Source organism: Pipistrellus hanaki (assembly GCF_964339955.1).
Source record: "Pipistrellus hanaki genome assembly, chromosome: 15".
Classification (NCBI taxonomy): Eukaryota; Metazoa; Chordata; class Mammalia; order Chiroptera; family Vespertilionidae; genus Pipistrellus; species Pipistrellus hanaki.
In genome coordinates this window covers 31435062-31460133 of record NC_140517.1, presented here as the reverse complement: position 1 = coordinate 31460133, position 25072 = coordinate 31435062, and the positions used below count along the sequence as shown (strand labels likewise).

At 41.3% G+C, this 25072-nt stretch overlaps 1 protein-coding gene across 3 annotated transcripts in view; it reads right to left on the bottom strand.

The window, feature by feature from the left end:
- LOC311633042 (uncharacterized protein) overlaps positions 1-25072 on the bottom strand; it is a 93543-nt gene that overhangs the window by 48439 nt on the left and 20032 nt on the right. For 2 of the 3 annotated variants that reach the window (XM_084905208.1, XM_084905209.1), the window contains one exon: positions 3225-3317. The exons of the other annotated variant lie outside the window; for it this stretch is intronic. In XM_084905208.1, coding sequence (XP_084761334.1) covers positions 3225-3317 — 93 coding nt within the window. The remainder of the gene's footprint in view (positions 1-3224; positions 3318-25072) is intronic. 3 annotated transcript variants of the gene reach the window in all.

Here is a 25072-nt window from a genome sequence, read left to right as displayed (position 1 = left end):
CACCCTTAGTTGCTCCTTTGATATCACTCCATTTTTAATCCCGTTACTAAGTTCTTTTTGTATATTCGAATAACAGCTTTTTTTTTAATGTCATCTGCATATTGTATTGTGTGTTTACCACCCCAAGTCAAGTCTCCTTTCATCACCATCTTTAATAGCTTCTTACTACTTCCTATCATTGCCTTTCTTTTCCAAACTACCATTACTTCTAGTCTAAACAGCTAAAATTGCCTTTACAATGGTACTTCCAGCTTTTGTACTCCACCAAAGGGATCATTTTATTTTATTTTTTGTTTTTTATTAAGGTTTTATATGTGTACATATCTTACCTTTGGCCCCCACCCCACTCCCATACATGCCCTCACCTCCCAGTGTTTTGCATCCATTAGTTATGCTTATATGCATGCACACAAGTCCTTCCATTGATCTCTTCTTTATCCCATCTCTCCCTAACATTCCTGCTGTAATTTGACAGTCTGTTTGATGCTTTACTGCCTCTGTATCTATCTTTTTGTTCTACAGTTTATAGTGTCCTTAATTATCCATAAATGAGTGAGATCATGTGGTATTTTTCTTTCATTGATTGGCTTAGTTCACTTAGCATAATGTTCTCCAGTTCTATCCAGGTTACTGCAAATAGTAAGAATTCTTTCTTTTTTATGGCAGCATTGTATTCCATTGTATAGATGTGCCATAGTTTTCTGATCCAGGCATCTGCTGACAGGCACCTAGGCTGTTTCCAAATCTTAGCTATTGCAAATTGTGCTGCTATGAACATAGGGGTGCATATATCCTTTCTGATTGGTGTTTCCAGTTTCTTAGGATATATTCTTAGGAGTAGGATAACTGGGTCAAATGGGGAGTTCCATTTTTCATTTTTTTGAGGAAGCTCCATACTGTTCTCCACAGTGGCTGTACCAGTCTACATTCCCACCAGCAGTGCATGAGGATTCCTTTTTCTCTGCATCCTCACCAGCACCTGTAATTTGTTGATTTGTTGATATTAGCCATTCTGACAGGTGTGAGATGGTACCTCATTGTCATTTTGATTTGCATCTCTCCAATAATTAGTGACTTTGAGCATGTTTTCATGTGTCTCTTAGCCTTCCTTCTGTCTTCTTTCAAAAATATTCTATTTTGGGTCATTTATCTTCCTTTTATTAAATTGTATAAGTTGCCTGTAGATGTTAGAGATTAAGCCTCTATCAGTAATAACATTTTCAAATATGTTCTCCAAATATGGGCTTTCTTGTTGTTTTGTTGATGGTTTCTTTTGCTAAGCAAAAGCTTTTTATTTTGATGTAGTCCCATTTGTTCATTTTCTCTTTATCTTCCATTGCCCTAGGAGCAGTATCAGAGAAGAACTTCTGTAGATGTTGGAGATTTAGTTTCCACTTATCATGTAAGTTGGTGATCTAGTTTCATTTTTTGCATGTATCTGTCCGATTTTCCCAATACCATTTCCTGAAGAGACTGTCTTGACTTCATACCTCCTCTGTCAAATGTTAATTGAGCATAGTGGTTTGGTTTGATATATGGATTCTCAATTCTATTCCATTGGTCTATATGTCTGTTCTTATGCTAGTACCAGGCTGTTTTGAGAACAGTGGCTTTGTAATACAGCTTGAAATCTGGTATTGAGATCCCACCTACTTTATTCTTCTTTCTCAGGATTGCTGTGGCTATTTGGAGACTTTTTTTATTCCAAATGAATTTTTGGAGCGTTCTTTCTAGGTCAGTAAAATATGCCGTTGGTATTTTAATGGGGAGTGCATTGACTCTATAAATTGCTTTGGGTAGTATGGACATTTTGATTATATTGATTCTATCAATCCATGAACATGGTATGTTCTTCCATCTGTTTACATCTTCCTCTTTCTCTTTTTTCAGTGTCCTGTAGTTTTCTGCGTATAGGTCTTTTACCTCCTTAGTTAAGTTTATTCCTAGGTATCTTAATTTTTTTTGGTGTGATGGTAAATGGGATTGCTTTTTTAGTCTTTCTGTAAGTTCATTATTTGTATATAGAAATGCCATAGATTTCTTGGTGTTAATTTTGTATTCAAAGGGATCATTTTAGAATACAAAGCACATTATAGCTTCCAATTTATCTTAATGATTATGTTATATGGCCCTTGCCTAACTCTGATCTCATCTCTTATTACTTTCCTTTCCTTTTCCACCTGTTTTAGTCAGAATTGATTTCTTATTAGTACTCAAACATATAAAGCTAATTTCTTCCTTAGGCCTCCTTTATCTCCTTTGAACGTTCTCTTAGAGAGTCACGTGGCTTCAGTTTTACTTCATATCTATCTTTATATATTAACTCCTCAAAAAAGCCTTTCCCCATTTGTCCACCTTTCTGTATGCATTTCATATTTCAATAAAACTTAAAGAAAGAAAGAAACAAAAAAAGAGAAAAAACGATCTTGTTTAAGATGTCTAACAATGAGTCAACAATTGTTATTTTAGCTAAATGTTTCCTAACTAAGCTGATATTTCTTATTCACTTGGAACCTCTGCATTTTACTGTGTGTGTTTTTGTTTTGTTAGTATTAATAGTTGTAAGTCTCATTTAATTACCTAAATATGAATAAGAAAACAAGTTGAAATTGAGGGGAGAAAACAAAACAAAACATGTTTTTCTTTCCTTTGGTAGAAAGTAAACTAGAAGATATATTATTATAAATAGGGCACTTAAATGGCCCTATTGTTATAAAATATTAACTTTTAGCCTAAAATGAGTCTCTTTAGCTAGAGAACTGAATATATGAAGGGCAACATACAAAATGGTAACATATATATGTCTTTATTTAAAGAAATTTAAGAATATTTTTTTAACAAGAGGTTCAAAGGAGATAAAAATAGAGGTAGAAGCTACACCATAGAATCACTCTCCCTATAGTCTATCAAATTCATGTTTCTTCCTTATATAAAGGTAGATAGAATGGTTGTCAACAGAAAACAAAGAAAGCACCTCTCTATCCCTCACCCCTTTTCAAGGGCAGGAAAACTGGAGGGGGAAAAAAAAGAATAGTAAATAAGATAAAGAAGTAGTTCTATTAGTATCCGCAGCTAAGATCTTAATACAGTCTCAGATCTTTTTTCTTCAGGCCATGAACCTTTAAAGAGGACTTTCTAAACATCAGAAGGGTGTGCCTCTTCCCTAAGTAGCTGAGTAGTTTTCTCTAGTAATGGGTTCTCTTACCCAATTGGTTCTTACTCACCTAAATGTAATATTCTTCCTTTCCTCATAACTTTCCAGGGCTCTTTTCCTTCCTCCAATAAGGAAATCACATCTGGTTTAGAAATGAAGCTTCCTGGTTAGAAGAAAAAATATGTGAAGTGATATTATATAAAAAAAAAATAAATTCAAAATTACTTTGATTTAGCCTTGATTAAATTTGTCTACAAGTCAAATGGCAAGTAATGAAGGGTCTGATTAATATACCCAGAAATAACTCTTTGTCTTATAAGACAAAGAGTGGCAAGATGGTTTAAAAACATTTATATTGGGGAAATTCCAAGATGACAGCACAGTAGTCAGAGGCTTCTGCTTGTTTGTAACATCAAATGGGACTTGCAGCTAAACTGCAGAGCAATTGGCTTGAAAAACCAGTTAAAGTGTAGCTGACCTGGAATATTGAGAGCAGGGTGCACAGAGGAGACACCGAGAGGGTGAGCCAACTCCCATAGCTCAGAAGGAATTTTGCAGCAGCAGAGCCCCTTTCCCTGGGAGTCTGGGATCTCAGCCCCACTCAAAGATCCCCAATCCAGAGCATCAGGCGGTGGGAATCAGTTAGGAATAGTCCAATGGGGAGAAACAGCCCCCACCATCTCAGGAAAAGTACAATTTCTTTGGTACACCAGCCAGGGAAGTTCACTCTGATCTTTATCTGCAGGAGTGGCCACACAGAAGCCCATGGCCAGCTGAAGGGTCTGATCAATATACCCAGAAATAACTGAAGGGTCCTCTATTAAATGGAAGAACTTTGGGCAGAGAGCCAGATGGGGGCTGAACAAGTGTGTCTTGGGAAAGAGGAGTGATCTTGCCCATCTAGAGTACACAGGTGATGCCCTTACCCACACCTACAGAACTGCTGAGTTTGCCCTGTCCTAATGTTATCTAAAACAAAGGGGAGCAGTGCTGGGCTAGAAGTTTGCACCTGTAATGCTTAGTTTGACCATACAGAGGATTCAAACATTTGGTCCATTTGGAGTCTGGATGGTGGCCTCATCCCATGGAGGCTAGCCATGCAGAAAGATGGGAATACCAAGAAAGGCTGCTTTTTAAAATTTATATTATATCCCCTCCTACTTGGTGGGGCAGCAAGGTGGAGCCAGGGAACCAGGCAGAACTGAGGCATTAATATTGGGTCTCTGTTCAAGAGATAAACAGGCATATGTTGGGCCTTTTGGCTACATTACAGAGAACCAGAACCAAACTCCCCATTGAGGTCAGCCAAATCAACCTTGGTAAGAAGAAGTCAAACTCTCCCCTTCTCCCCTCCCCCCACCCAAGTTACAGACACTACCCCTAACATAAGTCTGTTAAAGCAACCCAGCCCGATACTGAATAAACCCACTCACTGCAATTCTGAGGGGGAGGGAGAGTAGCTCAGAGCAGGAATTCAAGATACAAAACCAAAACAGAGGCCCTGCACACCGAACTTCTTGGGGCTTCACCCTATTGAGTTTCAGTCAGATTGCCAAGGGCCAGGCAAGAACAATGACATTGGCAGCACCAGAAAACCTCCCAGGGGACCAGGACCAGCACACCAAGTGGCCAAATTTGGACAACATTGGAGCAAAATCCAGTGAGCTCCCCAAGTAGCAGATCTAAAGAATGATTGCAGCAGGCACAAAAATCTAAGGAGGAAAACCCCATTATTTTTCTTTAACATTTTCTACATTTTTTGTTATATTTCATTTATAGTTCTTTGTCCTTCTTTCTTTCTTATCTCTTATTAGAGGCCCAGTGCACAAAATTCGTGCATGGGAGTTAAGGGAGCATCTCTCTCAGCCTGGCTTGCACCCTCTCTAATCTGGGATCCCTGTGGGATAAGGCCCAAACTGACAGTCGAACATCCCTCTCACAATCTGAAACTGCTGGCTCCTAAATGCTCACCTGCCTGCCTGCTTGCCCCTAACTGCGTTTGCCTGACAGCCTGATCATCCCTTAACCTTGCCCCTGCTGGCCAGATTGACAACTACTCCCCTGGCGACCTGTTCACTCTCAACTGCCCTCTCCTGCAGGCCCAATTACCCCAACTCCCCTCTCCTGCTATCATGGTTGCCCCCAACTGCCCTTTCTGCTGGCCAGATTGCCCCTAACTGCCCTCACCTGCTGGCCATCTTGTGGCAGCCATCTTGTGTTGGCCATATTGTGACTATATGAGATTAGCCATCTTGTGATGACGTGAGGGCTTCACATGAGGGTGCAAGGACGACCTAGGCTTTTTTATCTCCTTAGTTTTTCCTCTGTATGTTTTCTTTTATTTTTTTTTTTTCATTTTTTCTTTTCTATTCAATACTTTTTAAAATAAATCTTTATGGTTAAGATTATTACAATTCTTTCTCCTTTCCGTCCCCCCTCCTCCCATAGCTCCCCTCCTTCTGGTCCCCACTCCACTCTCTACCCTTATCTCCTCCCCCCCTCCCCCGCTGTCCTCATCCATAAGTATATGATTTTTGTCTAGTCTCTTCCCATACCTCCCACACAGACACCCCTTTCCTCCTGAGAATTATCAATCCCCTCCATTCTATGCCCCTGATTCTATTATATTCACCAGTTTATTCTATTCCTCAGACTTTTAATTCACTTGACTTTTAGATTCACTTGTTAATAGGTATGTATTTATTGTTCATAATTTTTATCTTTACTTTTTTCTGCTTTTCCCTCTTTTTAAAGAACACCTTTTAGCATTTCATATAATACTGGTTTGGTGGTGATGTACTCCTTTAGCTTTTTCTGATCTGTGAAGCTCTTTATCTGCCCTTAAATTCTGAATAACTTTGCTGGGTAGAGTAATCTTGGTTGTAGGTTCTTGCTCTTCATCACTTTGAATATTTCTTGCCACTCCCGTCTGGCCTTCATAGTTTTGGTTGAGAAATCAGCTGATAATCGTATGGGTGCTCCCTTATAGGTAACTAACTGTTTTTCTCTTGCTGCTTGTAATATTCTTTCTCTTTTGCTCTTGGTATTTTAATTATGATGTGTCTTGGTGTGGTCCTCTTTGGATTCCTTTTGTTTGGGGTTCTGTGCATTTCCTGGACTTGTAAGTCTATTTCTTTCACCAGGTGGGGGAAGTTTTCGGTCATTATTTCTTCAAATAGGTTTTAAGTGTCTTGCTCTCTCTCTTCTGGAACCCCCATAATTCTGACGTTGGTACACTTGAAGTTGTCCCAGTGGTTTCTTACACTATCTTCAACTTTCTGGATTCTCTTCTCTTCTTGTTTCTCCAGAAGAGTGATTTTGCCTCTTTGTATTCCAAATCTTTGAACTGATTCTTGCGTTCTTTTAATCTGCTATTGAGTCTCTGTATAATATTTTTTATTTCAGTCAGTATGTTTAATTTCTAGTTGGTTTAATTTCTTTTTCATATCCTCAAGAGTATCGTTCAATTTATCGGCCTTTTCTAGGAAATTCTTGAAAAACCTTATAACCGTGGTTTTTAACTCTGTTCTCCTCCATTTCTTTTGAGATCTCCTTTTCTTGGCATTTGCTGCTTCCCTGAGTTGGTAGGGTAGCTTTGTAGGCCTGGGTGTTCTATATGGTTCGATGGATCAGCCTCCCAGTTGTCTGATGTGGACACTCTTGGTGCACCCCTTTGTGAACTGTGTGTACACCCTTATTGTACTTAAGTCTTGATTGTTGTTGGTGTCACTGGGAGGAATTGACCTCCAGGCCAATTGGCTGTGAGAACTTGCTGTGTCTATAATGGAAGAATTGCTGTTCTGGAGACACGTTTATGTAGGAGGACTTGTTCCCATAGGGCTTTGGTGCTCACTGAGTCTGTCTCTTAAATGTGTCCCTTATGAGAGTAGTTGAAATCTAGTGTTGTCTCACACCAAACACTAGATACACTAGTTTCCAGATCTCTAATGGGGTGCAGTTCAGCTACTATCTGAGGCTACCCTGCAGGAGCTACAGTGAGAACCACAGTCCTCTCCTCCCTGCTTGGAGCTTAGAGGCTTTGGAGCTGTCTGCACCAGGTTGCAAGTTTGCTAGGTTAAACTGCAATAGAGAAGGCCATTCATATGCAAAAGCCGCTGCTTGGAGCTTAGGTGTGTTTATAGATTGTGCGGGGCAGAGTCTCAGGGTGGAATCTCAGGGTGTCTCTGGGCTAGGGCCTGGCAAACAGCGGTGGCTGCCAGTCAGCCATCTCTGCCTCTCCGACTGTGTCCCCGCATCTTGCGCCCCAGCACAGCAAACAATTATTATTGCATGCAGCTCTGCAAGCAAGCCACCCTCACTTTCCAACCCGATACAGACAGTCTAGGTTCTCCCAAGAAACTGGATTTCAGAGAGATTGGAAGCTTGTCTCTCTTCAGGTTGAAGAAAGCAACGCCCTCCACCAGCCAGGATCTGCCACCTAACCATATCGTGATCGTGCCCCTGTACCTCAGTTTTTCAGCTCTTGTGCCCTGAATGCTCCTTTCTCTTTCAGTTGTAGAGCTTACACTCAACCAGATTTCTGGTGGTTCTGGGTGATAGATGTTTTGTCTTTTAGTTGTAGTTTTGAAATGGTTGTGCACAGCAGCAGTTTAGGTGTGTTTACCTAAGCCGCCATCTTGGATCTCCAGATTAACGACTCTCTATTCAATATTTTGATTCATTATTATTACCTTTTTAAATTTTATTATTTCATTTATTATGTTCATTTCTTATTTATTCTTATTCATTTTCTTTTCTCTCCCCTTTTTCTTTCATATACTCTTATTTTATTTCTTTCTGCCTTCTCTAATCTTTTTTATGTTTTTAAATTGATCTGAGAGAGAAAGGAGAGAGAAAAACATCAATGTGAGAAACATGGATCAGTTGCCTCCCATTCACATCCCAACTTGGAATCAAACCTGCAACGTAGGTATGTTTCCTTACTGGGAATCAAACCCTCTACTTTTTGGTGCACATGATGATGCTCCAAACAACTGAGAAACCTGGCCAGGGCCCTTCTCTAGTTTTCTGGTCTCTTGTATTTTAGTATTATTTTTTCTTTGTTATTATTTTGTTGTTTTGGTTGGTTGGTTTTTTCCCATGTTAATTTCCATTTGCTCTTATATTATCTTATTTTGTTTTATCAGCATCTGTGTAACAGATGGCATGAAGTGCTCAGCATTGGGGCTCAAATTCAGCCAGCCTGAGAGCTGAGCTCATCCGTGAAAGAAACAACAGCAATCAAGACTCAATTACAACATGCGATCTCACATAACCTGCACAGGGATATTCCTAGAGCATTAGCTCTGAAGATAAAGGAGAGTACACCATTGGGTACCACAAGATACCCACTAAGGAAACCTACCCCAACTCTGTGGGTGATATCAGCCCTATCCAATACACAGAAACACAAAGAAACAGCCAAATGAGAAGATAAAGGAACGGGTCCCAAATAAAAGACAGAAGGAATCGCCACTAAAAAGAGCTAAATGAAATAGAAGCAAGCAATTTATCAAAAACAGAGTATAAAGTAATAATTTTAAGAATACTCAACATCATGCCGAAACCGGTTTGGCTCAATGGATAAAGCATTGGCTTGGGGACTGAGAAGTCCCGGGTTCAATTCCAGTCAAGAGCATGTACCTTGGTTGCGGGCATATCCCCGGTAGGGGGTGTGAAAGAGGCAGCTGATCGATGACTCTCTCTTATCGATGTCTCTAGCTCTCTATCTCTCTCCCTTCCTCTCTGTACAAAATCAATAAAATACATTGGAAGGAATAAATAGTACATCCGAGTAAGCAAAAGATTAAGTCAGCAAATTAGAAGACAGAAAATAATCACTCCATCAGAGCACCAAAAACAAAACAAAAAAATTAAAAATCATATGGATAGTTTAAGGGAATTCAGGACAACATGAAACATAAAAACATCCACATTATAGAGGTAATAGAGGGAGAAGAATGTGAACAAGAGATAGAGAACCAGTTTTAAGAAATAATGACAGAAAACATTTCTAACCTGGTGAAGGATAAAATAATGCCAATTTAGGAAGCACAGAGAGTCCCAATAAAAATGAACCCAAAGACCCTCACAAAGACACATCACAATTAAAATGGCAAATGTTAAAAACAAAGAGAGAAACTTAAAAGCCTCAAGAGAAAGGCAGTCATTTATATACAAGGGAGTTCCTATAAGGCTATCAGCTGATTTCTCAACAGAAACATTATAGGCCAGAAGGAAATAGTACAATTTATACAGAGTAATGAAAAGCAAGGATCTGAAACCAAGACTACTCTATCTAGCAAGGCTATCATTGAAAACTGAAGATGAAGTAAACAGCTTCCCTGGCAAAAAAAAAAAAAAAAAAAACCTAAAGTAATTTATTACCACCAAACCACTATTGTTAAAAAATGTTAAAGGGACTGCTTGTAAGAAAAAAAGAGAGAGGAACAAAGGCATTAAAAAAAGGCAATAAGTAAGTACCTATCAGTAATAACCTTAAATATAAATGGATTAAATGCTCCAATCAAAAGAGATAGGGTAGGCAAGTGAATAATAAAACAGGATATATATATATATATATATATATATATATATATATATATATATATATAAAATAATAAAACAGGATATATATATATATATATATATATATATATATATCCTGTTTTATTATTTTATATATATATATATATTATCTGTAAGAGACCAGATCAGAACAAAAGACTCACAGGATGAATTCTGAATGAGGAAGGAGCAGTTCAGAACATGAAAACAAGGGCTTGCAGTGAGGAGCCTTGGTGGACTGTGCCTGAAAATTTTTACCTTCCATCGGTGTTTGACATAAAAGAGGAGCAAGAGGAGCATATTCTTGGACATCTCAATGCAGACCTTCATTGCATAGAAGTGCACAGCCACACCTTGTTGGAGAGGTGGTTTACAACCATAGGCCAAACTCATATTACTGTAGTCAGATCATCCCAGGCCAAACAGTACCTCAAAATTGGGAGCTTGGCGAGTAGGGACTCCGACTAGTAGGCCCAAGACCTTGAGATGCTGCAACATGTCCTAAGCCAACCGTTGATGGATGACTAATGACAGCCGTCTCTAGAAATCAGCTGCACCCCTCTGCCCTGACTTTGCCAGTCAGGATGACAAGCTCCAGGTCCAGAAAAGCAGCAAAACCACATCCGTGACCCATGGCTGACCTCAGGACTAGTTATATTGCATAATGACCCCTTGCTCTGGTAACAGCCAATCAATCAATGGAGACCACAACTCTGAAAGAACACACCTAGACAACTGCTGAATGTTCTATTGAGATCTTCTCCTGGGACCTTCTCTATAATCTCCACCCTTAAAACCCTTAGGATGGAAAAGCCAGTGTGCTCTTCCTGCTAGAAGCACACCTGTGTCTTTCCCTTTTCCCTTCTCCTTTCCCTCTCCCTTCTCTAGGCAGATTACCATTAGCTTCCTCATTCCCATACTCCTAGGGTCTCTATACCTCTATAATTTGTTTCCTAAACCCATTTCTTCTAGGAATTATCCTATTTAATAAAGGGTAATATGCAAATGGACTGACCATCACTCCAACACACAAGATGGCCTGCAGGGGAGGGCAGTTGTGGGTGACCAGGCCTGTAATGGAGGGCAGTTGTGAGTGATCAGGCCAGCAGGGGAGGGCAGTTATGGGGTATCCTGCCTGCAGGGGAGGGCGATTAGGGGCAACCAGGCTGGCAAGGGAGGGCAGTTAAGTGTGACCAGGCCAAGAGGAGAGAGAAGTTAGGGGTGACCAGGCCAGCAGGAGAGGGCAATTAGGGGCAATTGGGCCAGCAGGGGAGCAGTTAGGGGTTGATCAGGCTGGCAGGGGAGTAGTTAGGGGTGATGAGGTTGGCAGGCAGAAGTGTTTAGGGGCAATCAGGCAGGCAGGCAAGTGTTTGAGAGCCAGCAATCTGGATTGTGAGAGAGGAACAAAGGCATTAACAAAGGCAATCAAAAGAGATAGGGTAAGCAAGAGATTGGAGAGGATGCAGGCTGTGCTGAGGGACACATAAAACCTCCCACCCCCGTGCAAGAATTTCATACACCGGGCCTCTAGTTTTTTTTATAATAATTAATCTATGATTAATCAAATAAATGTTATCTTATTAAAAAGAAAAGACCCAAGATGAAAGTGAAAGCAGGGAGAAAAACCAAGATGGTAGCCTAGAAAAGCACCTAAACTGCCGCCTCGCACAACAATTTTAAAACAACAACTAAAAGACAGAACGGACATCATCCAAAACCACAGGAAAGCTGGCTTAGTGGGAAAATCTACAACTAGAAAGAAGGAGAGAGGCTCATATATCTGGGGAGCCACAAAGCGCTGAGGTAGGGAGATGCTCACACGCAGAGAGGAAGGGCAGCTGAGTGCCTGGCTGGAGGGAGGGGAAAGGAAGCCCCCAGCTGCACTGAACCCCAGTTCCGAATGCACTAAACCCCAACCCCATCCAAAACCCCATGGACCCAGGCTCACATGGGTGGAGTCTGGACTGTAGAGAAAGGCACCCAGCGACTCAGAGACTGGGAGACTCGGAGGAGCTGGGAGCTGCAGCGGGCAGGGTCTACAGTCGTGCGCAAGTGAGTGCGTGCATAGAGGTCTTACCGCAGAGATTACTGTGGCCTTTCCACAGTGGAAGGAGTCAGAAGCTCCAGACTAGAGACCCAACCCAATTCCGGGTGAGCCCCGGGGGCACCCACACTCTTGCAGGGGGAATCTGGACAGTTAGGCAGAAACTCAGGGGAAGTGCAAAAGGCAGAGGTCTGAGGTGCCCGTACAAGGGCAGGGCTGACTGGAAGCCAAGACTGTCGGCTCAGCACTGAGACTCTGCCCAAGCTGAGTATAGAGGCTTTTGCAATTTTTCAAGTCTAATCCTATAAGACTGTCTCCAATACAGAAGGTATCACTGAGTAGAAACAGCTGATCCTCACAGCCAATTGGCCTGAAGGTCAATTCCTCCCAGTGATACCAACAAAAATCAAGACTTAACTACAACAAGGCTGTACACGCAGTCCACAAAGGGGAGCACCAAGAGTGTCTACCTCAGGTAAATGGGGAGGCTGACCCACCAGGCAATATAGAACACCAAACACACAAAGCCATCCTACCAACTCAGGGAAGCAGCGAAAATGCTGAGAAAAGGAAATAGATCTCAAAAGAAAAGAATGGAAGAGAACAAAAGACTGGATATAGAGTTCAAAACCACGGTTATAAGATTTTTCAAGAATTTCCTAGAAAATGCCAAAAATTTAATGAGACCCTCAGGGATATGAAAAAGGACCAACTAGAAATTATACATACACTGACTGAAATAAAAAATATTATACAGAGACCCAACAGCAGACTAGAGAAACACAAGAATCAAGTCAAAGATTTGGAATTCAAAGAGGCAAAGGACACTCCTCTGGAGAAGCAGGAAGAGAAGAGAAGAGAATCCAGAAAGTTGAAGATAGTGTAAGGAGCTTCTGGAACAACTTCAAGTGTACCAACATCAGAATTATGGGGGTGCCAGAAAAAGAGAGAGTGCAAGATACTGAAAACCTATTTGAAGAAATAATGTCAGAAAACGTCCCCACTTGGTGAAAGAAATAGACTTACAAGTCCAAGAAGTGCGAAGAACCCCAAACAAATGGAATCCAAAGAGGACCACACCAAGACACATCATAATTAAAATATCAAGAGCAAAAAACAAAAAGAGAATATTAAAATCAGCAAGATAAAAACAGTTAGTTACCTATAAGGGAGCACAATACGATTATCAGCTTATTTCTATGAAGGCCAGACAGGAGTGGCAAGAAATATTCAAAGTGATGAAGAGCAAAAACCTACAACCAAGATCACTCTACCCAGCAAAGTTATCATTCAGAATTGAAGCGCAGATAAAGAGCTTCACTGATAAGAAAAAGCTAAAGAAGTTCATCATCACCAAACAAGTATTATATGAAATGCTGAAAGGTATTCTTTAAGAAAAGGAAGGAGAAGAAAAAGTTAAAGATAAAAATTATGAACAACAAATACATACCTATCAACAAGTGAATCTAAAAATCAAGTGAATGCAGAAACTGATGAACAGAATAAACTGGTGAATATAATAGAATCAGGGGCAAAGAAAGGGAGTGGATTGATAATTATCAGGGCGAAAAGGTGTGTGGAGGGTGCAGGAAGAGACTGGGTTAAAATCATACACTTATGGATGAGGACAATGGGGGAGGAGGAGAGGTAAGGAAAGAGGTGGGGGGGGGGGGAAACCAGGTGGAAGGGAGCTATGTGGGGAAAAAGGAGAAACAATTGTAATAATCTGAGCAATACAAATTTATTAAATTTGAAAAATAAAATAAAATGAAGGGAGGGAGAAAAATATTCCATGCAAATGGAAACAAACAAAAAAGCTGTGATAGTAATACTAGTACATCTGAAAAAATATACTCCAAAACAAAGACCATAGCAAGAGACATAATACTAAAGGGATCAATGCAACAAGCAGATGTAAACATATATACACCTAATATAGGAGTACTTAAATATGTAAAAACAAAATCTTGGAGGACTTTAAGGGAGAGATCAACAGCAATATAGTAATAGTAGGGGCCTTTAACACCCCATTGACATCACTGGATAAAACAAGGAAATAGTGACCTTAAACAATATACTAGATTACATAGATTTAATTGATATTTACAGATCATTTCATGCCAATGCTGCATAATATATATTATTCTCAAGAGCACATGGAACATTCTCAAACAAAGACCACATGTTGGACACAAATTAAGTCTTAAGAAGTTAAAGAAGACTGATATCATATCAAACATCTTCTCATGTCACAATAGCATGAAACTAGAAATCACCTACAATTAAAAAAATCAACATTCAAACATATGGAAACTAAAAAGCAAGTTATTAAATAGTGTATGGATTACCAAAAAAGATCAAGGAATAAGTGGAAAACTGTCTGAAAACAAATAAAAATGAACACATAGCAACCCAAAAGCAAAAGCAGTCCAGAGAGGAAAGCTCATGGCACTACAGGCCTATCTCAAATAAACAACTAAATTCTACAAGAAAAAAAGAAAAAAACAAAAAACAAAAGAAAAAAAACAAAAAAACTAGAAAAAGAACAAGAAAAGCCTTAAGTAAATAGAAGGAAAGAAATCATAAAGATAACAGAAAAGAAAAAACCAAGAAGGTGACTTAGGTAGACACCTTAACTACTGCCTTGCACAACAATTTCAAAACTACAACTAAAAGACAAAATGGACACCATCCATAACCACAGGAAAGCTGGCTGAGTGGAAATTCTACAACTAGAAGTAAATAGAAAAGCACATTGAGACTCAGAGGAGCTACAAAAGACTGAGGTACGGAGATGTGCATGCACAGAGAGGACTGGCAGCTGAGTGCGTGGCTGGCTTTCAAGCGGGAGGGAGACAGAAGCTCCCAACTGTGTTGAAATCCAGATCTGGGTGAGACTTTGGGAACCCAGACTCATTAGGGAGGAATCTGGACTGTCAGGAAAAGAGAAAAGCACACTAAGACTCAGGAGAGCTGTGGAAAGCAGAGGTCTGAAGGCACACATGTGCAGAGAGGACTGACTGCAGAGTGCATGGCTGGCTTTCTCAAAAGAGAAGGAGACAGAAGCTCCCAACTGCACTAAACTCCAGTTCCAGGAGAGACTCTGGGAACCCAGACTCATTCTGGTGAGAAATTGGACTGTCTGGCAGTGGAAGAAACTTGAAGGTGGCTTTCTCTCAGAGGTCCTTGCAGTGATTTCCAAGGGACACTGAGACCCAGAGGCCTCAAAGGACAGGGCTTAAGGGAAGCCAAGGCTGTCTGCTCTACCCTAAGACTCCACCCATTCCATGCTGAGTACAGAGACTTTTGCAATTTTACAAGTCTTGTCTCATAAGGGTGTTTCCAGCACAGAAGTTCTCCCATGTAGATACAGCTGATCCTCACAGCCAATTGGCCTGGAGGTCAATTCCTCTCAGTGATACCAACAACAATCAGGACTTATCTACAACAAGGCTGTACACACAGTCCACAAAGGGGTGCACCAAGAGTGTCCACCTCAGGTAACTGGGGAGGCCGAGCCACTGGGCCATATAGGACACCTAGCACACAAAGCTACCCTGCCAACTCAGGGAAGCAGCAAAAATGCAGAGACAAAGAAACAGATCACAAATGAAAGAAATGAAGAAAAGCAAACAAGCAGATATAGAGTTCAAAACCACAGTTATAAGGTTTTTCAAGAATTTCCTAGAAAAGGCTGACAAATTTAACGAGACCCTCAAGGATATGAAAAAGGACCAAATAGAAATTAAACATACACTGACTGAAATAAAAAAAAACATTATAAAGAGACCTAACAGCAGACTTGTGGAACACAAGGATCAAGTCAAAGATTTGAAATACTGCCCTGACCGGTTTGGCTCATAGATAGAGCATTGGCCTGCAGACTGAAGGGTCTCAGGTTCGATTTAGTCAAGGGCATGTACCTTGGTTGTGGGCACATCCCCAATAGGGGGTGTGCAGGAGGCAGCTGATCCATGTTTCTCTCATTGATGTTTCTAAATCTCTATTCCTCCCTCTCCCTTCCTCTCTGTAAAAAAAAAAAAATCAATAAAATATATATATTTTTTAAAAAAAAATTTGAAATACAAAGGGCAAAAAACACTCAACTGGAAAAGCAAAAAAAAAAAAGAATCCAAAAAGTTGAAGATAGTGTAAGGAGCCTCTGGGACAACCTCAAATATACCAACATCCAAATTATGGGGGTGCCAGAAGAAGAAAGAGAGCAAGATACTGAAAACCTATTTGAGAAAATAATGACAGAAAACTTCCCCCACCTGGTGAAAGAAATAGAATTATAAGTACAGGAAGCACACAGAACCCCAAACAAAAAGAATCCAAAGAGGACCACACCAAGACATATCATAATTAAAATGCCAAGAGCAAAGGACAAAAAGAGAATATTAAAAGCAGCAAGAGAAAAGCAGGTAGTTACCTATAAAGGAGCACACATACGATTGTCAGCTGATTTCTCAACAGAAACCATGCAGGCCAGACGGGAATGGCAAGAAATATTCAAGGTGATGAATAGCAAGAACCTACAACCAAGATTACCCTACCTAGCCGGGACCGGTTTGGCTCAATGGATAGAGCGTTGGCTTGGGGACTGAAAGGTCCCGGGTTCGATTCTGGTCAAGGGCATGTACCTTGGTTGCGGGCATATCCCCAGTAGGGGGTGTGCAAGAGGCAGCTGATCGATGACTCTCTCTCATCGATGTTTCTGACTCTCTATCTCTCTCCCTTCCTCTCTGTACAAAGAGAGGGAGCTTGTATTTTTCTAAGAATATGTCCATTTCATTTTAAAATATATTTTTTTTAAAAAAAAAAAAAAAAAAAAGGATTACCCTACCTAGCAAAGCTATCATTCAGAATTGAAGGTCAGATAAAGAGCTTCACAGATAAGAAAAAAAACTAAAGGGGTTCATCAATGCCAAACCAGTATTATATGAAAAGCTGAAAGTTATTCTTTAAGAAGAGGAAGAAGAAGAAAGTAAAGATAAAAAATATGAACAACAAATACATATGTATCAACAAACGACAAGTGTTAGTGAGGATGTGGAGAAAAAGGAACCCTCATGCACTGCTGGTGGGAATGCAGACTGGTGCAACCACTGTGGAGAGCAGTGTGGAGTTTCCTCAAAAAACTGAAAAGGAAACTCCCATTTGACCCAGTAATCCCACTTCTAGGAATATATCCCAAGAAACTAGAAACACCAATCAGAAAGGATATTTGCACCCCTATGTTCATAGCAGCACAATCTACAATAGCTAGAATCTGGAAACAGCCTAGGTGCCCATCAGCAGATAATTGGATCCAAAAACCATGGTACATCTACACAATGGAATACTATGCTGCCATAAAAAAGAAGGAATTCTCATCATTTGCAGCAACCTGGATAGAACTAGAGAACATCATGCTGAGTGAAATAAGCCAGTCAATGAAAGAGAAATACCACATGGCCTCACTCATTTATGGATATTAAAGAACATTATAAACTGACAAACCAAAAATCAGATATAAAGACAGTAAAGCAACAAGCAGACTGTAAAATTTCAGCGGGGAGAGTAGGGAAATCTGGGGGAGATAAGAGATCAACTGAAGGACTTGTATACATGCATATAAGTACAACCAATGGACACAAAACTCTGGGGAGGGAGGGTATGTATGGAAGGGGGGGGGCAATGTTAAAATATGTACACAGGTAATTTAATTAAAAAAGAGGCTGTTGATGACATAGCCACATCAAATTCAATGGGCAAAAACTAAAATTGTTTCCCTTAAGATAAGAAACAAGACAGGGATGTCCACTTTTACCATTCTTATTCAACACTAGAGACTCAATGCATAAAATTCATGCACTGGAGGGGTGGGGAGCTCAGCCCAGCCAACACTCTTTCCAATTTGGAACCCCTCAGGGGATGTCCAGCAGTCAGACAGCCCTCTCACAATCTGGGACTGCTGGCTTCCAATCTCTTGCCTGGCTGTCTGCCTGCCTGCCTGATTGCACATAATCTCTTCTGCCTGCCAGCCTGATCCCCCCCTAACCATTTCACTAAAAGCCTGATCAACACCTAACTGTTTGCTGCTGGTCCCATTTCCCCAACTACCCTCCCCTGTGGGACCAATCACCCCCAACTGCCCTCTCCTGCCAGCCTGGTCGCCCCTGACTGCCCTCCCCTTAAAGGCCTAGTTGCGTCCGACTATCCTGCCCTGCCAGCCTGGTCACCCCGAATTGCCCTCCCCTGCAGGCCTGGTCGCCCTTACTTTCCCCCCCACCCCAGCAGGCCTGTCTCCCCAACTGCCCTCCCTGGCAGGCCTGTCCTCCCCAACTGCCCTCCCCTACAGGTCTGGGTTCCTCCCAACTGTCTCCCCTGCAGGCTTGATTTCCCCCAACTGCCCTGCCCTGAAGGCCTGGTCACCCCAACTGTCTCCCCTGCAAGCCTGGTCCCCCCCAACTATCTTCCCTGCAGGCCTGGTTCCCTCCAACTTCCCTCCCCTGCAGGCCTGGTCCCTTCCAACTGCCCTCCCCTGCAGGCCTGGTCACCCCCAACTGCCCTCCCTTGCAGTCCTGGGTCCCCAACTGTCTCTCCTGCAGGCCTGGTTCCCCCCAACTGCCCTGCTTGTAGGCCTGGTCATCCCAAACTGCCTTCCCCTGCATGCTGGTCCCCCCTAACTATTATCCCCTACAGGTCTGGGTCCCCCCTACTGCCCTCCCCTCCAGGGTTGGTGTCCTCCCCTTGGGGCCTGGTCTCCCCCAACTGCCCTCTCTTGTAGGCCTGGTCCCTCCCAAATTCCCTCCCCTGCTGGCCATCTTGTGGTGGCCATCTTGTGTCCACATGGGGGTGGCCATCTTGTGTGTTGGAGTGGCGATCAATTTGCATATTACCTCTTTATTATGTAGGATAGTATTAGAAGTTCTAGTCATATTGATGGGATATGAAGAAATAAAAGGCATCCTAGTTGGAAAGGAGGAAATAAAACTGTCATTGTTCCTAGATGATATGATATTGTACAGAGAAAACCCTAAAGACTCCACCAAAGCCCTAGCTGGTTTGGCTCAGAGGATAAAGCATTGGCCTGTGGACTGAAGGGTCCCAGGTTTGATTCTGGTCAATGGCATATGCCTGGGTTGTGGGTTCGATCCCCAGTAGGGGTTGTGCAAGTGGCAACTAATCAATGATTCTCTCTCATCACTGATGTTTCTCTCTCTCTCTCCCTCTCCCTTCCTCTCTGAAATTAATAAAAAGAAGACTTCACCAAAAAACTACTAGATTTAAGAAATTAATTAGGCAAAGTAGCACGATACAAAATTAATATCCAGAAATTGGTGGTATTTTAAATACAAATAATGAACTCTGAGAAAGAGAAACTAAAATAAATAAATAAATAAATAATCCTGTTTGCCATTGCAATAACAACAAAAATAAAGTACATAATCTACACAATGGAATACTATGCTGTGGTAAAAGAGAAGGAATTTTTACCATTTGCAACAGCGTGGATGGAACTGGAGAGCATTATGCTAAGTGAAATAAGCTTGTCAGAGAAAGATAAATATCACATGATCTCACTCATTTAGGGAATATAATGAACAACATAAACTGATAAACAAAAACAGATCCAGGGACAGAGAAGCATCGATCAGATTGTCAAACCTCAAAGGGAGGGTGGGGATAAGGAGAGAGACTAACCGTAGGCTTGTATGCACGCATATAAGCCTAACCAAAGGACACAGACAATAAGGGAGTGAGAGCATGGGGGGGGAGGGGTGGCCAATGGGGCGATAAGGACACATATGTAATACCTTAATCAATAAAGAAAAAAAATTGTTAAATAAATAAATAAATAAATAAAACTTTAATATGTTTTTCACTAAATAAATAAAAAAATAAAGTACCTAGAAATAAACCAAGGAAATAAAACACCTATACTAAGAAAACTATAGGACATTGAAAAAATAAGTAGAAGATACAAACAAGTGGAAGCATATACCATGTTCATAGATTAGAAGAATTAACATCATTAAAGTGTTCAAACAAACCAAAACAATCAATAGATTGAAATACTATTGAAATACCAATGGTATATTTCACAAAAGTAGAACAAATAATCCAAAAATTTATACAGAATACTAAGACCACAAACAGCCTCAGCAGTCTTGACAAAGAAAAGTAGGAGGTATCACAACACAGGATATCAAACCACCCTATCTAATAAAAGAGTAATATGCAAATTGACCGTACCTCTGCTAAACCCGCAGGCCACACTCAGCAGCCAATCAGGAGCAAGTATGCAAATTAACCCAACCAAGATGGTTGCAGCCACGAAGAGAGCAGGAGGCTTGGGTTTCCCTGGCAATGAAGGAACCCAAGCTTTCCACCTGCCCTGGCCAGCCTAGGCCTCCACTCAAAGCTACATAGTTTTAATTATAGAAGATAAATAAATCCCAACAAAAATGGCATCAGCCACAGAGCTGGAGAGAGAGGAGCCTTGAGTTGCCCCTGGTGATGGAGGAAGCCAAGTTTTGGTCTCCACTTAAGGCTACAAAGTTTCAATTATAGAAGATAAATAAATCCCAGATTCCAGGGCCTCCACTTGGGTTGCTGGGAGGTGTGGCCAACCTGCAAACCACCACAGGCCCCTCACCCAGGCAGCCCCACACACCAAGGCAATCCCCACCCTGATCTGGGACACCTTTCAGGGCAAACCAGCTGGCCCCCACCCATGCACCAGGCCTCTATCTTATCTAACCCTATCTAATAAAAGATTGATATGCAAATTGACCATCACTCAAACACACAAGATAGCTGCCCTCATGTGGATCTGCCTCACCCATGTGAATGTAAGATGACTAGCAGGGAAGGGCTATTGGGAGGAACCAGGTCTGCAAGGGAGGGCAGTTGTGAGTGATCGGGCCAGCAGGGGAGAGCAGTTGGGGGGGGGGGGGGCAGGCCTGCAAGAGAGGGCAGTTAGGGGCAATCAAGCCTGCAGGGTAGGGAAGTTGGGGGTGACTAGGCCTGCAGGGGAGAGTAGTTAGGGGCAAATAGGCCAGCAGGGGAGCAGTTAAGCATCAGTAAGGCTGGCAGGGGAGTGGTTAGGGGGTGATCAGTCTGGCAGGCAGAAGCAGTTAGGGGCAATTGGGAAGATAAGCAGGCGAGCAGTTGGGAGCCAGAAGCCCTGGATTGTTTGAGGGATGTCCCAGATTGGAGAGTGTGCAGGCTGGGCTGAGGGACACACCCACCCATGCATGAATTTTGTGTACCAGGCCTCTAGTCTATCTATATAATAGAGTAGTATGCTAATTAGCTTGGACACCATAACAGTCACAATCACTTAGTAGGTGAAGGGGATGGGACAAGGCCACAGTGGCGGGAGGGGGGATAGGGCCACAGCGATGGGGGACAGGAGCCTGTCATGCCTCCTTTAGAGTTGCAGAATAAATGACAGTCTGGCTCTGGTCCTCTTCCAACAGCCCTCCACAGCAGGTATGGAGTTGTTGAGACACAGGCCAAGCCTGTTGCCACAGGTCCACAGCTTCAGAGACCATCTCTACCAGGCCTCCATGGCTGGGCTGCAGGGTGCCTGAAGCCCAGTACCTATTCAAGACATGAAACAGAGAGGAGGTGTGGGAGGAAATCCAGAGACTGGGATATGGGGGTTCAAGACTCACTTCCTTTAGGCTTTACCCTTCTTGGCCTTGGTCCTTTTCTTTTGGGCCTGGAGAGCAAGCACTGCAGAAGAGAGGGATGGATGAAGGCCAAATGTGTAAGAAACGAGGTGATGCAGGTGAAGGTGGAGACCTAGCATCTGCAAGTGTCTGCGAAAGGCCCCACTGTGGGGCTGCCTGAGGGGCTCCCGGGCAAGAGCCACAGCTTCAGCAAAACAGCTGGCCAGGTGTACAAGGCAGAGTGCACCAGAGGAGGCTTGGGCCAGGGCAGGGGGCCAGCGGGCAGGGATCTGCCTCACTCACGGAGAGGAAGGTTTTGCATTTGCCCCAAGACATGGGTAGTACTAATGGGGAACAAGGTGGAAGGACGCCGAGTGGAGGGGCACTGACCCGGAGACTGAGGCAGGGGTTGAGGGGTGGTGCACTGCGGGATACCCGACCGCTGCAGCAAAAGCTCCCAGCGCTAACCCTGCCTCACCCCAGCTGTACTTGACAGGCAGTGACTCCTGCTTCTGCTTTGGCCCTTTTAAAAGCAAGCCCTAGCCTGCCCTGCCCCACAGAAATCTCAGGGAAGCCCACCACCTACTCCAGAGGGGGGGGGCGGTAAAGAATGGGGCATCCTGGGTGAAGAGGTGCTTGAGAACAAGGCATGGAAGCCTGACGGGGAAGGTTTGTTCTGTTTGCCAGGCGGCTGCCCCTTAGGAAGGGCAGAGAGCATGGCTGTGAGGGCTCCCAGCACACTGAGTCATTTTCGGCAGCCAACTGGAATTGGCCTCAGTTTCCTGGTCTGTAAAATGGCTTAAGCATGTCCCAGTGTCTCCACTGACCTTTGAGGGCCAATTGAGATACTACATAAAGAAGCATCATCATTAAATTGGCAAACACTAACAACAAAGTAAGAATCTTAAAGGCTGTTAGAGAGAGAAAGAAAGTTACCTACAAGGGATCGGCTATTAAAATATCAACTGATTTCTCAACAGAAACATACCAGGCCAGAAGAGAATGGAATGAAATATACAAAATGATGCAAAGCAAAGGGCTGAATCCAAGAATACTATACCCAGCAAGGCAATCATTCAAAATTGAAGGGGGAATCGGGAGTTTCACAGACAAAAAAGGGCTAAGATGTTTATCACTATAAGAAGCCAGCAATGCAAGAAATGCTAAAGAAACTGCTGTAAAAGGAAGAAAGAGAAAGTAAAAAAGAAACACAAACATTAAGGAAAATTATGTCAACAAACATGTATGTGTTAATAATAACATTAAACGTAAATGAATTAAATGCACCAATCAAAAGACATAGGGTAGCTGAATGGATAAGAAAACATGACCCATATATTTGCTGTCTACAAGAGACCCACCTCAGAGCAAAGCATTCACACAGACTGAGAGTAAAGTCATGGAAAAATATTTTTTAGGCAAATGGAAATGAGAAGAAAGCTATGGTTGTGATAATCATTGCTGATAAAATAGACCTCAAAGTAAAGTCCATAACAAGAGATAAGGAAGGCTACTACATAATACTAAAGGGAGCAATTCAACAAGAAGTTATAACTCTGGTAAACATATATGCACCCAATGCAGGAGCACCTGAATACATAAAAAATGTTCTGAAAGATATCAAGGGAGAGATTGAAAACAATACAATCATAGTAGGAGATTTTAATACACCACTGACATCACTGGATAAATCCACTGAACAAAAAAATCAGCAAAGAAACAGCAATTGTAAATGATGTGATAGATCAAATGGACCTAATTGACATCTTCAGAGCATTTCACCCCAAAGCCACAGAATATACGTTCTTCTCAAGTGCACATGGGAGATTTTCAAAAATAGACCATATATTGGGTCACAATCAAAGTCTCCCCAAATTCAAAAAGATTAAAATCATATCAAACATTTTCTCAGATCATAATGGCATAATTTTAGAAATAAACTATAATAAAAACATGACAAAAAACTCAAACACTTGGAATCTGAATAGCATGCTATTAAATAATGATTGGGTGATCAACGAGATCAAAAAAGAAATTAAAAACGTCCTGGAGACTAATGATAATAATACAACAATGCAAATGCTATGGGACACAATGAAAGCAATACTGAGGGAAGTTTATAGCTCTACAGGCCTACCTCAAAAAACAAGAAAAAATGTAATAAATCATCTAACTCAACAACTCAAAGAATTAGAAAGAGAGCAACAAAAAAGCCCACAGTGAGCAGAAGGAAAGACATAATACAGATCAGAGCAGAAATAAATGACATAAAGACAAAAAAAATACAAAAGATCAATAAAACCAAGAACTGGTTCTTTGAAAGGATAAACAAGATTGATGAAGCTCTAACCAGGCTCACCAAGAAGCAAAGACAGAGGACCCAAATAAACAAAATCAGAAATGAAGAGAAGAATAACAATAGACCCCAAAGAAACACAAAGGATTGTTTAAGAAAAATACTATGAACAGCTCTATTGTAACAAACTACACAATCTGAAGGAAATAGAGACATTCCTAGAAAAATGCAACCTTCCAAAACTAACTCAGAAAGATTCTAAAAATCTCAATAGGCTGATAACTATGGAAGAAATTGAAGTCATCAAAAAGCTTCCAGCAAACAAAAGCCCAGGGGAAGACAGCTTCACCATGCAGTTTTACCAAACCTTCAAGAAAAAACTAAAACCTATCCTCCTCAGACTATTCAAAATAATTCAAGAGGAAGGAACACTTCCAAGCTCCTTCTCTGCAAAAACCAGATAAAGATAACACAATGAAAGAGGATTACAGGCCAATATCCGTTATGAATATAGATGCCAAAATCCTCAACAAAATTCTAGCAAATCGAATCCAGCAGTACATCAGAAAGATCATACACCATGACCAAGTAGGATTTATCCCAGGAATGCAAGGATGGTACAATATTTGCAAATCAATAAACATGATACGTCACATAAACAAATTGAAGGATAAAAACTACATAGTCATATCAATTGATGCAGAAAAAGCAGTTGACAAAATCCAATACCACTTCTTGATAAAAACTCTCAGTAAGGTGGGAATAGAAAGATCATTCCTCAACATAATAAAATCCATATTAAAAACCACAGCCAACATCATACACAATGGGCAAAAAACTAAAACCATTTCCCCTAAAAACAGGAACAAGACAGGGATGGCCACTCTCACTACTCCTGTTCAATACAGTGCTAGAAGTACTAGCCATTGCAATCAGACAAGAAAAATAAATAAAAGGCATCCAAATTGTAAAAGAAGAAGTAAAACTCTCCTTATTTGCAGATGACATGATATTCTATATAGAAAACCCTAAAGACTCCATCAAAATTATTAGACTTAATAAATGAATTTGGTAATATAGCAGGATACAAAATTAATGCCAAGAAATCTGTGGCATTTCTATACACCAATAATTAACTTACAGAAAGAGAGACTAAAAAAGAAATCCCATTCACCATCGCACCAAAAAAAAATAATAAATAATAATAATAATAATAATAATAATAAGATACCTAGGAATAAACTTCACTAAGGAAGTAAAAGACCTATATGGAAAAAACTACATAACACTGAAAAAAGAAATAGAGGAAGACATAAACAGATGGAAGAACATACCATGTTCATGGA